The sequence below is a fragment of the Jatropha curcas genome, chromosome 2 (genome assembly GCF_041381405.1).
Source record: "Jatropha curcas cultivar XTBG-Jc1 chromosome 2, XTBG_Jcur_1.0, whole genome shotgun sequence".
Lineage (NCBI taxonomy): Eukaryota > Viridiplantae > Streptophyta > Magnoliopsida > Malpighiales > Euphorbiaceae > Jatropha > Jatropha curcas.
The window spans coordinates 28,991,104-29,006,407 of NC_143152.1; the positions used below are offsets into that span (position 1 = coordinate 28,991,104).

At 30.1% G+C, this 15,304-nt stretch overlaps 2 protein-coding genes across 2 annotated transcripts; one reads left to right on the forward strand and one right to left on the reverse strand.

The window, feature by feature from the left end:
• Positions 1–8,423: 8,423 nt before the first annotated feature.
• LOC105632449 (putative calcium-binding protein CML18) lies at positions 8,424–9,714 on the forward strand. Its single transcript, XM_012214831.4, has 2 exons — positions 8,424–9,485; positions 9,634–9,714. The coding sequence occupies exon 1, from the start codon at positions 8,992–8,994 to the stop codon at positions 9,481–9,483; it is 492 nt and encodes a 163-aa protein (XP_012070221.1). The 5' UTR covers positions 8,424–8,991; the 3' UTR covers positions 9,484–9,485; positions 9,634–9,714.
• Positions 9,715–10,122: 408 nt separating this feature from the next.
• On the reverse strand, positions 10,123–13,590 carry BPA1 (binding partner of acd11 1). Its single transcript, XM_012214832.4, has 5 exons — positions 13,432–13,590; positions 12,555–12,658; positions 12,310–12,385; positions 11,012–11,095; positions 10,123–10,903 (listed from the first exon to the last, which is right to left on the reverse strand). The coding sequence occupies exons 1-5, from the start codon at positions 13,435–13,437 to the stop codon at positions 10,364–10,366; spliced, it is 810 nt and encodes a 269-aa protein (XP_012070222.1). The 5' UTR covers positions 13,438–13,590; the 3' UTR covers positions 10,123–10,363.
• Positions 13,591–15,304: the final 1,714 nt, after the last annotated feature.

Consider the following 15,304-nt stretch of genomic DNA (forward strand, 5'->3'; position numbering starts at 1 on the left):
TAAAGTTTTTTTTTATGAGCAAGTAGCTTATATTATATTTTGACGTAATTAAACTCATAAAAATAATTAATAATAAAACTTATTTATTTTGCCTTTCAAAAAAAATTACAGTATTTTTAAAATTAGTAATTTTTATCATTTTGTTCATAATTATTTAAAAATAATGATTGTCTAATTAGATATGATTTTAAAAATTAATTAATACTCTTATTTATATAATACATTAAAATATAATATAATATATTTACCATCAAATTTTAAATATATATATAAAATATACTTTTAATGGTTATTTTATATTTTAACAGTAATCACCGCAAAAATTTTATTAAACATAAATATTCATCGGTTAGCCCATATTGGTCACTAGCTATCTACTATTAACATTCACTACAATTATCCGTTAATATAAACATCTAAATCAAACGAGCTAAAAAAAAGTTCAACTTTTAAAGAGACGAGCCAGAGACAAAGTTGAACTCAGAAAACAATAAATTTTTATTTTTTAATTATTTAATAGTGGTTTAATCAATTTAATTTTATAATTAAAATATTCAATAGAAAAATTTTATAAATTAAGATATTAATTGATAAAGAAATTAGTGGCCATTTCAATTTTGTTATTTTAAAAAATAACAATAATAATAATAATAATGCCTTTTTCATATTTTTTGCACATAGAAAAGTTAATATAATATTTTTCTAGATGAAACTAATATTAATTTGTTTCCAAGAAAAATGACTTCATAATTTATATTTTTAAAAGAAAAAAAAATCTTCTATTTGATTTTGATAAATTTCACTAGTCTCTAATATTCATGTAAATTTGAAAAAAAATAACGTACCTTCTCATCAAATATTTTTAAATTATAAATATACAAAAATTAACAGAGCATACCAATTAAGAAACAAGGACTATCTTATAACATATGATGGGAGATGATTTTAATTGCAAGATTATTTATATACTTTAAGTTTCGAGCAAATATCTTAAATTTTGAATACTTTATTTGACTGAGTATCACAAATTCTTTATAAATTTGTAACTCTTGGTATAATTATCTGTATTAAATTTCTTAGCATATTCAGTATACATACATATGCTTGGTATATTTATTAGTGTATCAACATTAATTACTGATATGATCACTGGATAATTAGATTTCATTTTAAAAGAATGTAAATTAATTAAAAAACATCCTATAATTATAAATCAAACATAAACTCTTCATAACCAAGCAAAAAAAATCACTCTGCGCATAAACCCCTTTCTTAGCCAATACATCTGTAAAATTATTCTTGCTTCTTTTAACATGACAAAAAGCAATGTATACTAGAGATGAGATCAAACAATTCAACTTGTTAAATTTTTTCCACCAACGCCAAGGTCTATTATTTGTATTCAACATCCAACCAATCGCATTTTTTTATTAAGGCCAAATTGAAGCACAACTCTTTCTGGGATTAATTTGATTAAGATCTATGATTTCATCTATAGACTAAATCAATAAAAATAAAAAATTTTATTAAAACGAGACTATTTTCAACCATATATTAAAACAAGATAAAGTAATAATTTTTTGAAAAATTCATATTTTTATCTATTTAATCAATTGGTGGGACCATAGAACCATATTCTCAACTTTTATAGAGACAAGCCAGAGATAAAAACAAAAAAAAGTTAGGTTAGGTTTATGTTCACACATTGTTATTAACTTTATTGTCTTTATGTTCACATACTATATTACCTTATCTACATGCTTTCTTTTAATCGTATAGTTCTATCGCTGGATCAAATAATTGACTTGATATCATCGTGTTTATGAGTATATATATATATATTAATGTGCCTACTGAATATAAAAATATATGTTTATATGAGATATTATTATGCAAATAAATGAGCCACGTTTATAATCTATTCAAAGTTGAACTTAGAAAAAAATTCATTTAAGTTCGAGCTTCTAAAGAAGCAAAAACAAAAAATTTTTTAACTATAAATTATAAATAAATTTGACTCCAACTCGGATATAAATTATAAACAAGTTAATCTGAGTTTAATAAAGCTTGACTTCTAACCTTTAACTTTAATATGATATAGAGTTTATTAATTTGGTTTAACTATTCGTGCTACATTGCTGATATCTATTAGCGAATAATCTTTGTATTAATTTCAGGATAAGTCATATAGTATATCATATGTTTATAATTATGCCACGTTACTTCTTAATATGAATCATCTAACATGGATACCTGGGAATGATCTAATTGATTCTCTTATTGTCATATCCTGACTTCAACCATTACAAGAATTGTTCGCTTTGGATTCAAATTGATTCTCTTATTGTCACGCTTTAACTTCAACCGCCAGAATTGTCTGCTTTGGATCAAGTCAATCCCCAGGAGATCCATCCTATAATTTTTTTTAACTAAACACACTTAACCCCTAAGTTTTTCCAATTCTCCAGGCTATTCCACCAAAAGGCGCCTCTGATGATTAGTTCCCCTATCTCGATATATGATTCGATTCATTTTCGTGTCTTGCATTTTACTACTCTAGTTAGTCTTGTTATCCTAGAAGCTTATCAATAGCTTTGCTCTACCTGCCCTTTCCAACCAATTTATCGGGTTGGGATGTCAACACTTCAATGATTGATTAATTATACTTCACTCTTTTTTTAATGCGACAAATAAATTATTAATACAATCACATTATTCATGAAAACTATACCAAAAAAAAAGCGTTGTTTAGGCAAATAATTTTTAAAACACCATTGTTTTTGTCACAAATTATCACGGATTTTAAAACTGATTAAATCAGACTCGGTGGTCATGTGCTTATTGTACATGCTTTAAGGATTCGATTCTAATCTCATTTGCAACCACTTGAATTTCACAAAATTTTCAATATTTTCTTTTTATTGATTGAGTTGATATGTTCAAATAAATAAAAATAAATATTTATAATGATAAATTATATTCCAAGTTCGTTTTTAAAATAAAGCAAATTAAAACATAATTGAGTAATAAATGCATATACGATCTGAAAATACATTCATTTTCAAATTTTAAATTCATAAATTCATAAATTCATCCATGAACTTTGTTGTTTTAATCTATTCGCACTTTTAACTTTTACTTTAATTTATTAAACACTTCAACTTATAAAATTACACTTATTAAACATTTCAACTTGCAAAATTAGATCAATTAAACGCTTATTACATAGTTGAAAAATGTGAAAATTATTGTTCCAAAAGTTATGCTAACTACACATTAAATTAATATTTATATATAAAAGCCAAAATTCTAAAAACTATTATTATTAGCATGGAAAGGTGTGGATATATAAAAGCCAAAATTCTAAAAAAATTTTAAAATATCTAAAATTTTTGCACAAATATCCCAATTTTGTGGATATAAATTAATATCTTCAATATTATTAGTAACAAAAAAGCATAATAATTCTTTATAAGAAAAAGACTCGTTTAGTAATTCATATGTTGAATTCCAACGAGTTAGGACATCCCTTGGAAAACGTTTTGGTCTTTTATTATTTTCCTTACAAAATTTAGCCCAACTTTTCATCACTTGGGGATGTCCCCATAAATATGAATTAGCTTTTTTAATTGGAGAACTAAAAGATTCAAGAATTTTTAAACCATCTTGTACACATAAATTTAAAACATGGCATGCACATCTTATATGAAAAAATTTTCCACCAATATTTGATTCACAAATATTTTTAAGTTCAATAATTGATTTAGTATTAGCAGAAGCATTATCAAATGAAATTGAAAAAAATTTTTTTGTCAACTTATATTCATCTAAAATTGAAACAATTATTCTATAAATATTATTTGCAGTATGTTTATCATCAAAAACACGAAATGCAATAATTCTTTTTTGAATTTTCCAATCATCATCAATCCAATGACATGTAATGCCCATATAAGAATGCATTTGCCAATGATCACTCTAAATATCACAACAAATTGAAACATGAATTTTCATTTGAGAAAATAAAAGCTCTAACTCTTTTTTTCCTTTATTATATAAACAAATAATAGTTCGTTTTACATTATTTCTTGGTACTCTTTTAGCAGAAGGATTTAAAACTTTTTGACAATAATTATTAAAACCTACTTTTTCACCAAAACTAAAAGATAAATGTTCCATAGAAATCATTTTTGCTAATTCTTCTTTTTGTATTTTTTCAGAATATTGAAATAAAGAAAGGTTAGAAGATGCGTACCCGGAAATTTGTGTTTGAGACCGATCAACTCCTATTTTTGTTGGATGTTTTGTCTCCCAATGCTTCCAAAATGATCCATAGCCGCCCGCTTGTTTAAATTTATAAGATTTTCTACAATAATTGCAAATTACATCGTACATTTTCTCACCTTTGAATTTTTTCGTGAAATGAATGGCGAATATGTCGGAACTTTGTCTTGCTCTTCCAACAATTTGTGCTCGTTGCTCTTGCTCTTGCTCTTCCTCTTTTTGTAATTGCTCATTATTAAATTCAGATTCTTGAGTTGGAATTTCCAAATTTTCATTTGGATATCCCTCAAAATTAAATTGGTTGGGAGTGAAATCAAAGATGTCGTTTGTAGGGATAGATGAATATTGTGTTTCTCCAATCTTTTCCTTGCCCTTACCCGAATTTGAGTTTCCTCCACTTGCCATTATATGATAATAAGATATAATTTGGAAAATTGAATAAAAAAAATTAGAGAGAATAATAACTTAATAAGAGAGATTGTAGAGTAGAGAAGAATAATATAGAGTAGAGTGTAGTAGAGTGTAGTATATTGTAGAGAGAGTAGAGATTTTTTTATGATGAATTTGTAAATGAAATGAGGTATTTATAATAAATCCAAAAAATTATTTTTCCAAAATACCCTTGAAACTAGCCGTTATATAGCCGTTTATGGCTGTTGGGAGGGGTAATTAAGAGATTTCACAACAAAATTAAAAAAAAAAAAAAACAAAAAACTGACAGTTTTAACGGCTAGAACCGCGGGTTCTAACCGGTCGGAGAACCTGCGGTTCCATCCGGTTCCGACCGGTTTGTTGGAACCGCCGGTTGCGGTTCCATCAAAACTGGAACCGAAATCGAACCGAAAATCTCCGGTTCGGATTCCGGTTCGGACCGGTTACGGTTCCCACCGGTTCCGGTTACGGTTCGGGACCGGTTTGAACCGACGGTTCCGGTTCCCGAAACCGTAATATGGCCACCCTTATATATGAGATATTATTATGCAAATAAATGAGCCACGTTTATAATCTATTCAAAGTTGAACTTAGAAAAAAATTCATTTAAGTTCGAGCTTCTAAAGAAGCAAAAATAAAAAATTTTTTTAACTATAAATTATAAATAAATTTGACTCCAACTCAGATATAAATTATAAACGAGTTAATCTGAGTTTAATAAAGCTTGACTTCTAGCCTTCAACTTTAATATGATATAGAGTTTATTAATTTGGTTTAACTATTCGTGCTACATTGCTGATATCTATTAGTGGATAATCTTGGTATTAATTTCAGGATAAGTCATATAGTATATCATATGTTTATAATTATGTCACGTTACTTCTTAATATGAATCATCTAACATGGATACTTGGGAATGATCTAATTGATTCTCTTATTGTCATATCCTGATTTCAATCATTAGAAGAATTGTTCGCTTTGGATCCAAATTGATTCTTTTATTGTCACGCTCTAACTTTAACCGTCAGAATTATCTGGTTTGGATCGAGTCAACCGTACAGGACAATCACTCTGTCCTCTATAGTAATAATTTGAGCCTAACATGTGGATAAGACTTGCCCGTTAAATTATAACACCACATCGATCAGAATACGTTGGTCCCACCTCTGCACTTGTACACTTGTATGCTTGCGAGCTAATCCATGACTTCCCGTTTTTGGTTCGAAGTCCTCCCCAAGCCGAATGTTATTAGCTTCAGTTTAATTTTGGTTTTTACTTTATTTTTTGTTGGTTCAAATTTTATTTATTTTTGAAAAATAATTTATCTTTTTTGAAAATATATTTCAAACAACTTACTGCTTTTGGCCGCAAATATTTTTATTCAACAACGTGAGTCGTTTTGAGAATATCCAAAATCATTACTAAGATTTTTTTTTTTCAATTTCATTCTTGTTTATGTTAAATGTAATATTTATTTTTTATTATTTTTTAAAGGCTACACTTTAATTTAAGAGAATTAAATTATTTTCTTAATCATCGTCATATTATGACGTTAAATAATTTGTAGACGGAGGGAATATTTGGTTGCAATATAAATTCATAGAAATGATAATCTTGAAATTCAAAAAATTATTGTTGAGAAAAAATGTATGATATGATAAACTGTGATAATGACAAAAATCGGTGGTTGTCGAATATTAAGCGCTAAAGGCGGTTGCCGATAACTAATGATGATTAAAATTAATCAACAATGGTCACTATTGATCAATGTCAAAAAAAAAAACAATGGTCACTATTGATCATCAATATATTACTAAATCTATGTTGATAAGATTATAGTAATTGTGTCAATTTTTTATAAAATATTTTTTTTAAATGAAAATTTATTTTCTTTTAAAATAACTTAATTTTCAATTTGATACAAAATATTTTTTATTGATTGATTTTTTTATTATTTTAAATATTAAAATTAGAAAATAAAAATAAGTAAAGCTAGGAACATGCACTTTTTATTTTATTTTTTTTCTTTAGTTGAAAAGAGAGAAAAAAAAATAATAGAGTAAAGAAAATATTAAAATTTATATCACATTAAATAATAAATTTATCTTTCCAGAATTGGACTTAGCAGTGTGAATTTAATATTACTTCATGCTTATTGTTAAAAATAATAATTAATTATGTGCAAATTTTTAAAGATTATGTGATAGTGTTGCCAAATATTAATAATTAATACTTTTATGAACTGATAAAAAGAAATTAATACTTTATGATGCTGTGAAATGTTTGTGATAGCCGCTAATACTAACTTTTAGTGTCGGAATTTTTACGCATCCTGGATATCGTCGCTGTTTCATATCAGCAATAAATTTTCATCTTTGAATAACATTTAGACCTTAATGTTAGAAGTAGTAATTTGTTATGCTGAAAAACTGGTATTACTAGTTAAAAATTATTAATAAAATCAAATATTTTTCAATTATTAATTAAAAGATCAAGGAGAAATGAAATTAATAATTAATTGTTGACAATTTTTATAAAAAATAAATATATTTGGCGTATGAGACTATTTCATAATATATAAATGGGCCGAGTCATAATAACCTAACATAATATATATAGAAAATACATACGTATATTTGGTGTATGAGATACATTAAATTAATTTTTGACAATTTTTATTATTTTATTTTTTTTAGTAAAAAGACTAAAACCATTATTTATATACCAAATAATTTTATCGAATTCGTTTAGTCTATAGATAAACCAAACACCAATTATACAAAAGTTACTTTCAGTTAAAGCATCTATTTTTTAAAAAAATTATTAATATTATTATTATTATTATTATTATTATGGTGAGGAAGGATCCGATGACACAATAAGGGTCGTAAGTATTCCTTTGAGAAGATTTTTTAGCCAAAACTAAGTGGGAAAAAATCAGTTTTGAATATAATAATATTCGGTTCAAAAATTTATTCAAGCTTTATCAATTATATATATATATATATATATATATATATATATATATATATATATATATATATATATATAAAAGAGATTTACTGATCTTTATTAAGCTTTATTGACTTGAAAAAAGTAATTTCGAGTTAAATTAAACTCAAGTCTCAAGTTAGCATCCATGAGTTAAGTTCAAGTAGTTTATTAAATTTTTCAAATTCATCAAATTTCGAGCTGAGCAAAAGTTTACCGATGGAGCTTCAAACCTATAAGGCACGGTAATCGTTGCCTTAATGTCTTTTTTATTATTATTATTATTCACCATGCCAATTATATAAATTAATTAATTTTGGACATGATATTTGCAATATTCCAATATTCAATCTTAATCTTACTGGCAAGAAATCTTTCTAGCGACAAGGTCCTAAGAGATTAGGAAGGTTTTTAATTTTGAGATATGCCAAACTGAAACATCCAAAGCCATAAATCAAAATAAATAAATAACATTATCTCATCCAACATATATACCTTTTTTTTTTTAATTTTCTATAGGATAATATGTTCTATTTTTCCTTTAAAACTACACAAAAAGACAAGAGCAGGAACCTTTGGCAAATCATCTACACAGGCAGGTTAGCAACAACAGCATCAACAACTCCTCTTTCAAGGTCCTATACCATATTTTTATGTTCCAAAATATTGAGTCTCGAAAATGTCTTTTTATTTACTTAATATTTAATTTAATTTAATATTTGTTTTAGGTAAGTTTTTAGAAAATTCCATTAAGTCACGATCATGCACGTAGCCATTTTCTAGATCCAAAAATTCAGCCCAAGAACGAGTTCAAAGGATCAAGAACGTTGAATCCCAAGAACCAAAGACAAAAGAGAGGGGGAAAAAAATTAGACGCAAACATATTCGAGGAAAGAAAAAAAAAAAAGATTCACATATAATACAGAAAATGATGTGTTTTATATTTTTTGAAGTCTTTATTGGAACTTGGAAAGTTTTACAGGAAATGATCTGACGAAAAGAAAAAAGAATTAGTTTTCATTATACAGAAAGTAATTTCTTACAATCTGGGATTTGAAGGTTTTTATAGAAAGCGATTTCCTTTTGTAACTACAAATTAAGTTTATCCAAGATAAGGATTCAAATCTTGATTCTATGATCTGGTCTGATTAATCTTTCTCGGAGAAGTTCAAAGAATGGAAGAAAATAGTAGGTAAAGGTGAGATTCAAGCTTTATATATATATATATATATATATGCATGTACATATAAGAAATCAAGATTCCGGGAATTAAGAAAAAGCGATATGAGTGGGAAAGATCCGGTCAAGCTTGACGACGAGCAATTGGCTGAGCTACGAGAAATATTCCGGTCATTTGATCGGAATAAAGACGGTAGCTTGACGCAACTGGAGCTGGGATCCTTACTCCGATCACTTGGTCTAAAACCAAGCGAAGATCAGTTAGAGGCGTTGATACAAAAGGCAGACAAGAACAGCAATGGTTTAATTGAGTTTTCAGAATTTGTAGCTCTTGTGGAGCCTGACCTCATTCCGTCTAAGTGTCCATACACAGAAGATCAGTTGAAGAAGATATTCAGGATGTTTGACAGAGATGGAAATGGGTATATAACTCCGGCCGAGTTGGCTCATTCCATGGCTAAGTTAGGGCATGCTTTGACAGCAGAAGAGTTGACAGGGATGATCAAGGAGGCAGATACTGATGGTGATGGGTGTATCAATTTTCAAGAATTTGCTCAAGCTATTACCTCTGCTGCTTTTGACAATTCTTGGAGCTGAAGGTATTGAAATCAATTTTATTTTCTTTTTTTTTTTCATTGTTAATTTCCAAAAGACATTGGTAAATCATCTATTTTTATCCTTTTTTAGAACAAAAAAAAAAAAAAATTAATGTCAAGCTATTGATTGTATTTATTTTCTTTCCTTTAGGCACCAAGCAGGATGAATTGAGTGCTTTAAAAAAGATATTGCAGGATCTATAGAATACATGTTTTTCTGTTCTTGTTTAAACTGTAGTGTGTCAGTTTTGCATTTACAAATCATCTGTTGCCTTGAATTACTAGAAATTTTACTGTGGAAAGGACAATTGAGGGGAAAATGGATTGGATTGGTGCTTGTTATGTAAGAAATCAAGCGTTCAAACCCGTCTTCCCTCTTCTTTGAATATTTTCCTTAGGTCCTATAAAGAATATCTCTAACTGCAGTTTTTACTCATAAAATCCTATTACTAAGATGGACAACTGAATCAATAAAAACACTTTTGCTCCAAAAATCCAGATTCAAGATTTCACATCCAATGGTAGCTGCGCATTAATTTAACCAAACAGGCACAGCCATTAAAGCAAAGCAAATAAATACACCGAAATCAGCTGAAATCTATATTTATAACCAAAAAAAAAAAAACCACTAATTAAAAGCTGATTTGAAAGAGGTATTAAATACAAATGTTAAATAGCGTTTAGACATGATTGGAAAAGCAAAAGCATACGACAAATCAATTTTTGACTTTATGGTTGTAAAGCAAACATAACAAGTTCGACAATTTTCCCGAATTAACAACTTCCAAAATAACAAGGAACAAGTAATGTTCACATGATCAGATCCAAATTCCCTATGAAGATATCTACAGAGCCTTTGGCTAATCAAAGGACCATTATCATCATCGCAAGCCCCTGGACATATGTTGACTTATATTTGGAGAGTCAGACTCGTGAATTGGGATATATCCTACTGCTCTTTGACTCTGTTCTTCCTCGGCCAAAACCTTCTCTCTTGTTTTCTGCCCCACATCACCTGCTGCCTTGGCAACCTTACTAAATGCCCCAGTAACCCATGAAGCACCAGTTAATACGTAATGGTTCTTCAAGAGAGCAGATCCGGCATTGCTGACTGTTTGCTCAGCAGCTGTAAAGGCTGACTTCGTCGTCTCAGAAACCCGAAACTTCTCATCTACTTCCCTCACTTTGTCATTGACAAGGGCTGTGCCGGCACTAATTTTCTCAGTGAAACCAATTTTTTGATCCAAAGAAGCAACTTTAGAAGTGGCAGTTGATGTGAATTGGTGCTTCTCATCAAACGCCTTTGCCTTGTTTACAGCATCTTTCCCCAGAATGAAGCCCTTGGCAAGCATGCTGCTTACAATATCCTCAGCCTTTTGGATAGCAGATTCAGCACCCGATGCAGTTCTGTTCTCTGTCACCTGCGCAGATCAGACCATTTATATCCCAGAAATTATTTAGCAAGTAAATTGAAAAGTACCGCCTTGATGTCATAATTCATTCTTATCGGCTGGATCAATAGTATTTACAGTAGTTGGGACTGAAACAGCAGCTGGAAGCCTGTAATCTGGATCCAGATCTATGGTAACTGACTGATCCACTATTGTTGCACCCTGAAAAGTACCAAGCAGATAAATCAGAAAAGATAACAAGTTCAGGCAGAATATTGTAAACATAAAAGGAGCTAATCACACTCATAAGCAAATTCACAAGAAAATCTACTGTCTATTAGGATAAACAAATTAAAACAAAGAGAGAGTGAGAGATAAGAAAATCAGAAAGAAAACAATAATGGAAAAGATATACATTAGGTTCCTCAAATTAGACGTTAAGTTTTGAGGACGCCCATGAATTGCAAGATTGCAATAGCATCAGGGAAGCCAACATTTCTTGCAGGAATAAAGGAACAAATTAGGAATGGACAAGCTAATCAACCAAGAGGAAAATCATCAAAAGGTGTCTGACATAACATGAAAATGAAAAATCAACTAGAAGGAGTGCAAGATGTGGAGCACAAGTTTATCATGATTGACCAGTTGCTTATCAATAAGAGAAACCAGTGGCTTTAAGACCATGATACAAAAGGCATGCATGCTTATCATTAAGTACAATTCAACAGGATCTAACCATTTTTACTCCAATTAGTTGACAGTGATCAATCTTCATGTCAACTTTTCAGCAAAACAAGTTCTCCAAAACATATACACAAGCAAAATGGAAAGTGAAAGACAACAGAACATCAGGCCAAATTTTGTCTCAATGGAGTATCTTAGAAGGAAAATTTTTGGCCACAAATACCAGGTATTTCAACAAGAAAGTGCTACCGAAGTGCACAACCAATAGATAGTATGAGTCAAGTATCAATTCACAAATTAGAAGTAAGACAGTTTCAGGATAAGGCATATATTACAACAAGAGCTCCATAACTGCTTTGTTCAATTTGCATTTACCCTGTTTCTCAGTCTCAGAAAACTGTCTAAAAAGAACGACTTGGTGCTACTTTCAGAAATTTTGACTACAATAATCTTAGATCTGCTTCCAGAAGCATGTGACCAATAATATACCATCTCAAGAAACATTAAACTATACTAGCCTCAGAAATCAATGAAAGTTCAGCAATTTGGATGAAAATCACAAATCAAGCCATAAATTTCATTAAAGCACCTCAAGAGAACAGTGAAAGCATAACATTATTTGTATTACATTTCATAATCTCACAAGTCACTTTATTATAACCATATATTCATTGTGCAATAGAAACAGTTAATTTGATCTATGTTGAGAATGAACGACAAACAACTATAAAGGTATCAAGATGTAAATTCACCGAAAGAAGAACCGCAGTTTCGGCCCCCTGTGGATCTTTGAAGGTGACATATGCTATTTGAGACCGCTCAGTGTCACTGAAAAAGAAATTACAACATATTTATTAGTACCCAACGACAAGCAACTAATCGCATTTCTTATTGCAACTGTACCTAAAACTACCCTAAAATTCCAAAATTTTCAATTCAACAGCTAAGCAGCCAACAAATATACAAAGTTAAAGTGAAACAGCTTTGAAAAACTAACCCATGCAGTTCAACATAATCAATTTCACCGGAAAAGGAAAAGAACTCCTTTACATCTTGCTCTATTGCACTTAAAGAAAGATTGCTGACTTTCACTGTTCTTATCTGCAATGACAAGGAGGAAGAGAAACAAAACATAAACCCACCAAACTGGCTAAACATATAGCATAAAAAAGAGGAGGGATGGGTGGGGTGGTTGGAAGGTAAATGCAAATACATATTTTTAGAATAACTAAAATTTGGATATTACCATTAGAATCAATATGCACAAAAAGTTTGTAACAGTATAAATGTAAAAGTAAATCCTGATCAAATTTCATAAAACAAATTCATCAATGAGAAAAAGGATAATAAACATCCAGAATGATATCTGGAGCAAATAGATCAGATGCAAAACAATAAACTCACTATCCCATTTGTTTGTTTTTAGCCATATTAATAAAAAATCCCTGAAGGATCACCGCAGCAGAAACATATGCTGTCTGACACTCTAATTACATAACCCAATATCAAGTTGAAGTTTCTAATGAATTACTTCCCTTCATTTAAATGTTTTATCAAACCATCAAACATTTAAAAAAAAAAAAATGCTATTTGTAGTCAACATTGGGTTTGATACTATTGAGATGTACCTCAGAGAATCCTATTTGGATCTCGTAAAAAAACCAGAAAAAGGGAAGAAAAAGATGAAGCATTAATAAACCCAGAACCCATTAAATGTTTATTCCTATACTTACCATTTTCAAACCTTGGATTTATTAATAGATAAGGAATTTATAGACCAACTCAAGAGTATATATGGTTAAGATGGGGAAAAAGGAAGCTTGACTCTAACAAAAGAAAATTGACAGAGGAAAGAAATTATGTTCAGTACTAACCTCCATTGAAGCGTGATTTCAGACACCAGCGATCAAACAAACCTCCAAAAGATTGAACTCTTTTATTTTGGTAAGACAAAATATGGTCCTTTCAATTTGGCGAGAAAAGGTTGAAAAGGGTTTTATCAGTGATTTTTCATTTTTTACCCAACAAAATTAGTTATTTTCGAGATTAAGGAATGTGGAGAACATTTATTCTGTTATATGGCCTTGGGTAACTTCCAGAGTTTCACGCCCCTAAAGATTGTACACTCTGTAACTGATTTGAGAAAAGGATATTAGTGTCCAAAATGTACAATCGCAGATAGCTTGATGCTTGACAGCGTAGAAAACAGCGATCGTAGAGAATCGGAACAGAACGGTGACGTGTAAACAACGGTGACAGAACGTGGTCACGCGATTTTCATTTTCGAGGTTTTTACACTTTAGAGGTTTTTTTTATTTTGTTGTTTTTTTAATTAAAAGAAATTCAAGTAAATTTCAAAACTTGACCTCATTAGTTTGGATTCCGATTGAATCTAACAATTCCGAAAAATACGCTCTAATAAAAGATTCTTCTTCTTTTTTTCTTTAAAAAAAATATATTCATTAATTCAAGGTATAAAAATCCAATAATATATCAGAGATATAATCTCAAATGTTGAAACGAGTATAATAAATTGATACTCTGATAAATTTATGAATACCAATATTAGCTTATTTCTTAAACCACTTGACTTAAACATCAAGCCTACTTTCAAGTAAACGTTTACGATCCAAAACAAGCATACCAAACTCAGAATTATCGTCTCTAGAGGAATAAAGGGCATGAACTAAAACTTGACAGTTTGAAAAAATAAAACCAGCAACAGGGAGATTAGCACAAGCAATAAACAATGGCGAAGAGCAATTGATTCGACAATGCGAGGGTCAACATTTCCTTCTTGCAAGCCTGATACAGCTTGAATAAAAGCTCTTTCAATATCTTCTATTACTGTACCAAAGCCGATTAAGTCTTGAGCATGGAAGGTTGCACCATCAACAAAAGCTTGCCAACAAGGACTACAATCATCCAAGCCGTTAAGAGATGTTGAATAAGGGCCATGAAAAGCATACAGTGAGTGGGTTCCTCTTAGTGTAAGTAACATGGACTTCCATTCATGCATGAAGGAGGATGCAATACCATGAATTTGAGCTGCGAAATGAACTTTTTGCTCCACAGAAAGTCATTCCTGGAACACCACAACTTCCAAACATGAATAGCAGATAAATTTGCAGCTTCTTTCCCTCTCGTTTCTAAATCTGCACAAAAAAATAGAGAAAGACAAATCTGCAGCAGTGGTCCCAAAACCACTAATTCTCCACAATTCCACAGCCCTAGAACAATGGACCAAAATGTGATCAACTCCCTCATCCATATCACAAAATAAACAACCATTATTCAAGGCCAAACCCCGCAATCTAAGAACCTCTTTTGTAGGAATCACACCCCGGATAACCCTCCACATAAAATCTTTAACTTTAGGAGGGATATCCAGATTCCAAACTTTGCTCCGCACATCCCCATTTAATCTAGGTGGTTCTCTACCTAAGACCCTTCTAGCCACATAATAACCTGATTTAATTGTGTACTTACCTCCTTTATCAAAATGCCACATCAAAGAGTCTCTTCTATTATGTACACTAAAGGGAATGGTTAGAATGGCTCGAACATCCCGAACACTAAATAAATTCATAATCTTTTCAATATCCCATCTCTAGCCTCGCCAATTAAAATATCACAAACCCTCATTGAATTATGAATAAAACTCATTCCATCCTCCACCATAAAAGAATCAATTTTTGGAATCCATGGATGACTAGCAATCAAAATATTCTCACCATTACCAACCCT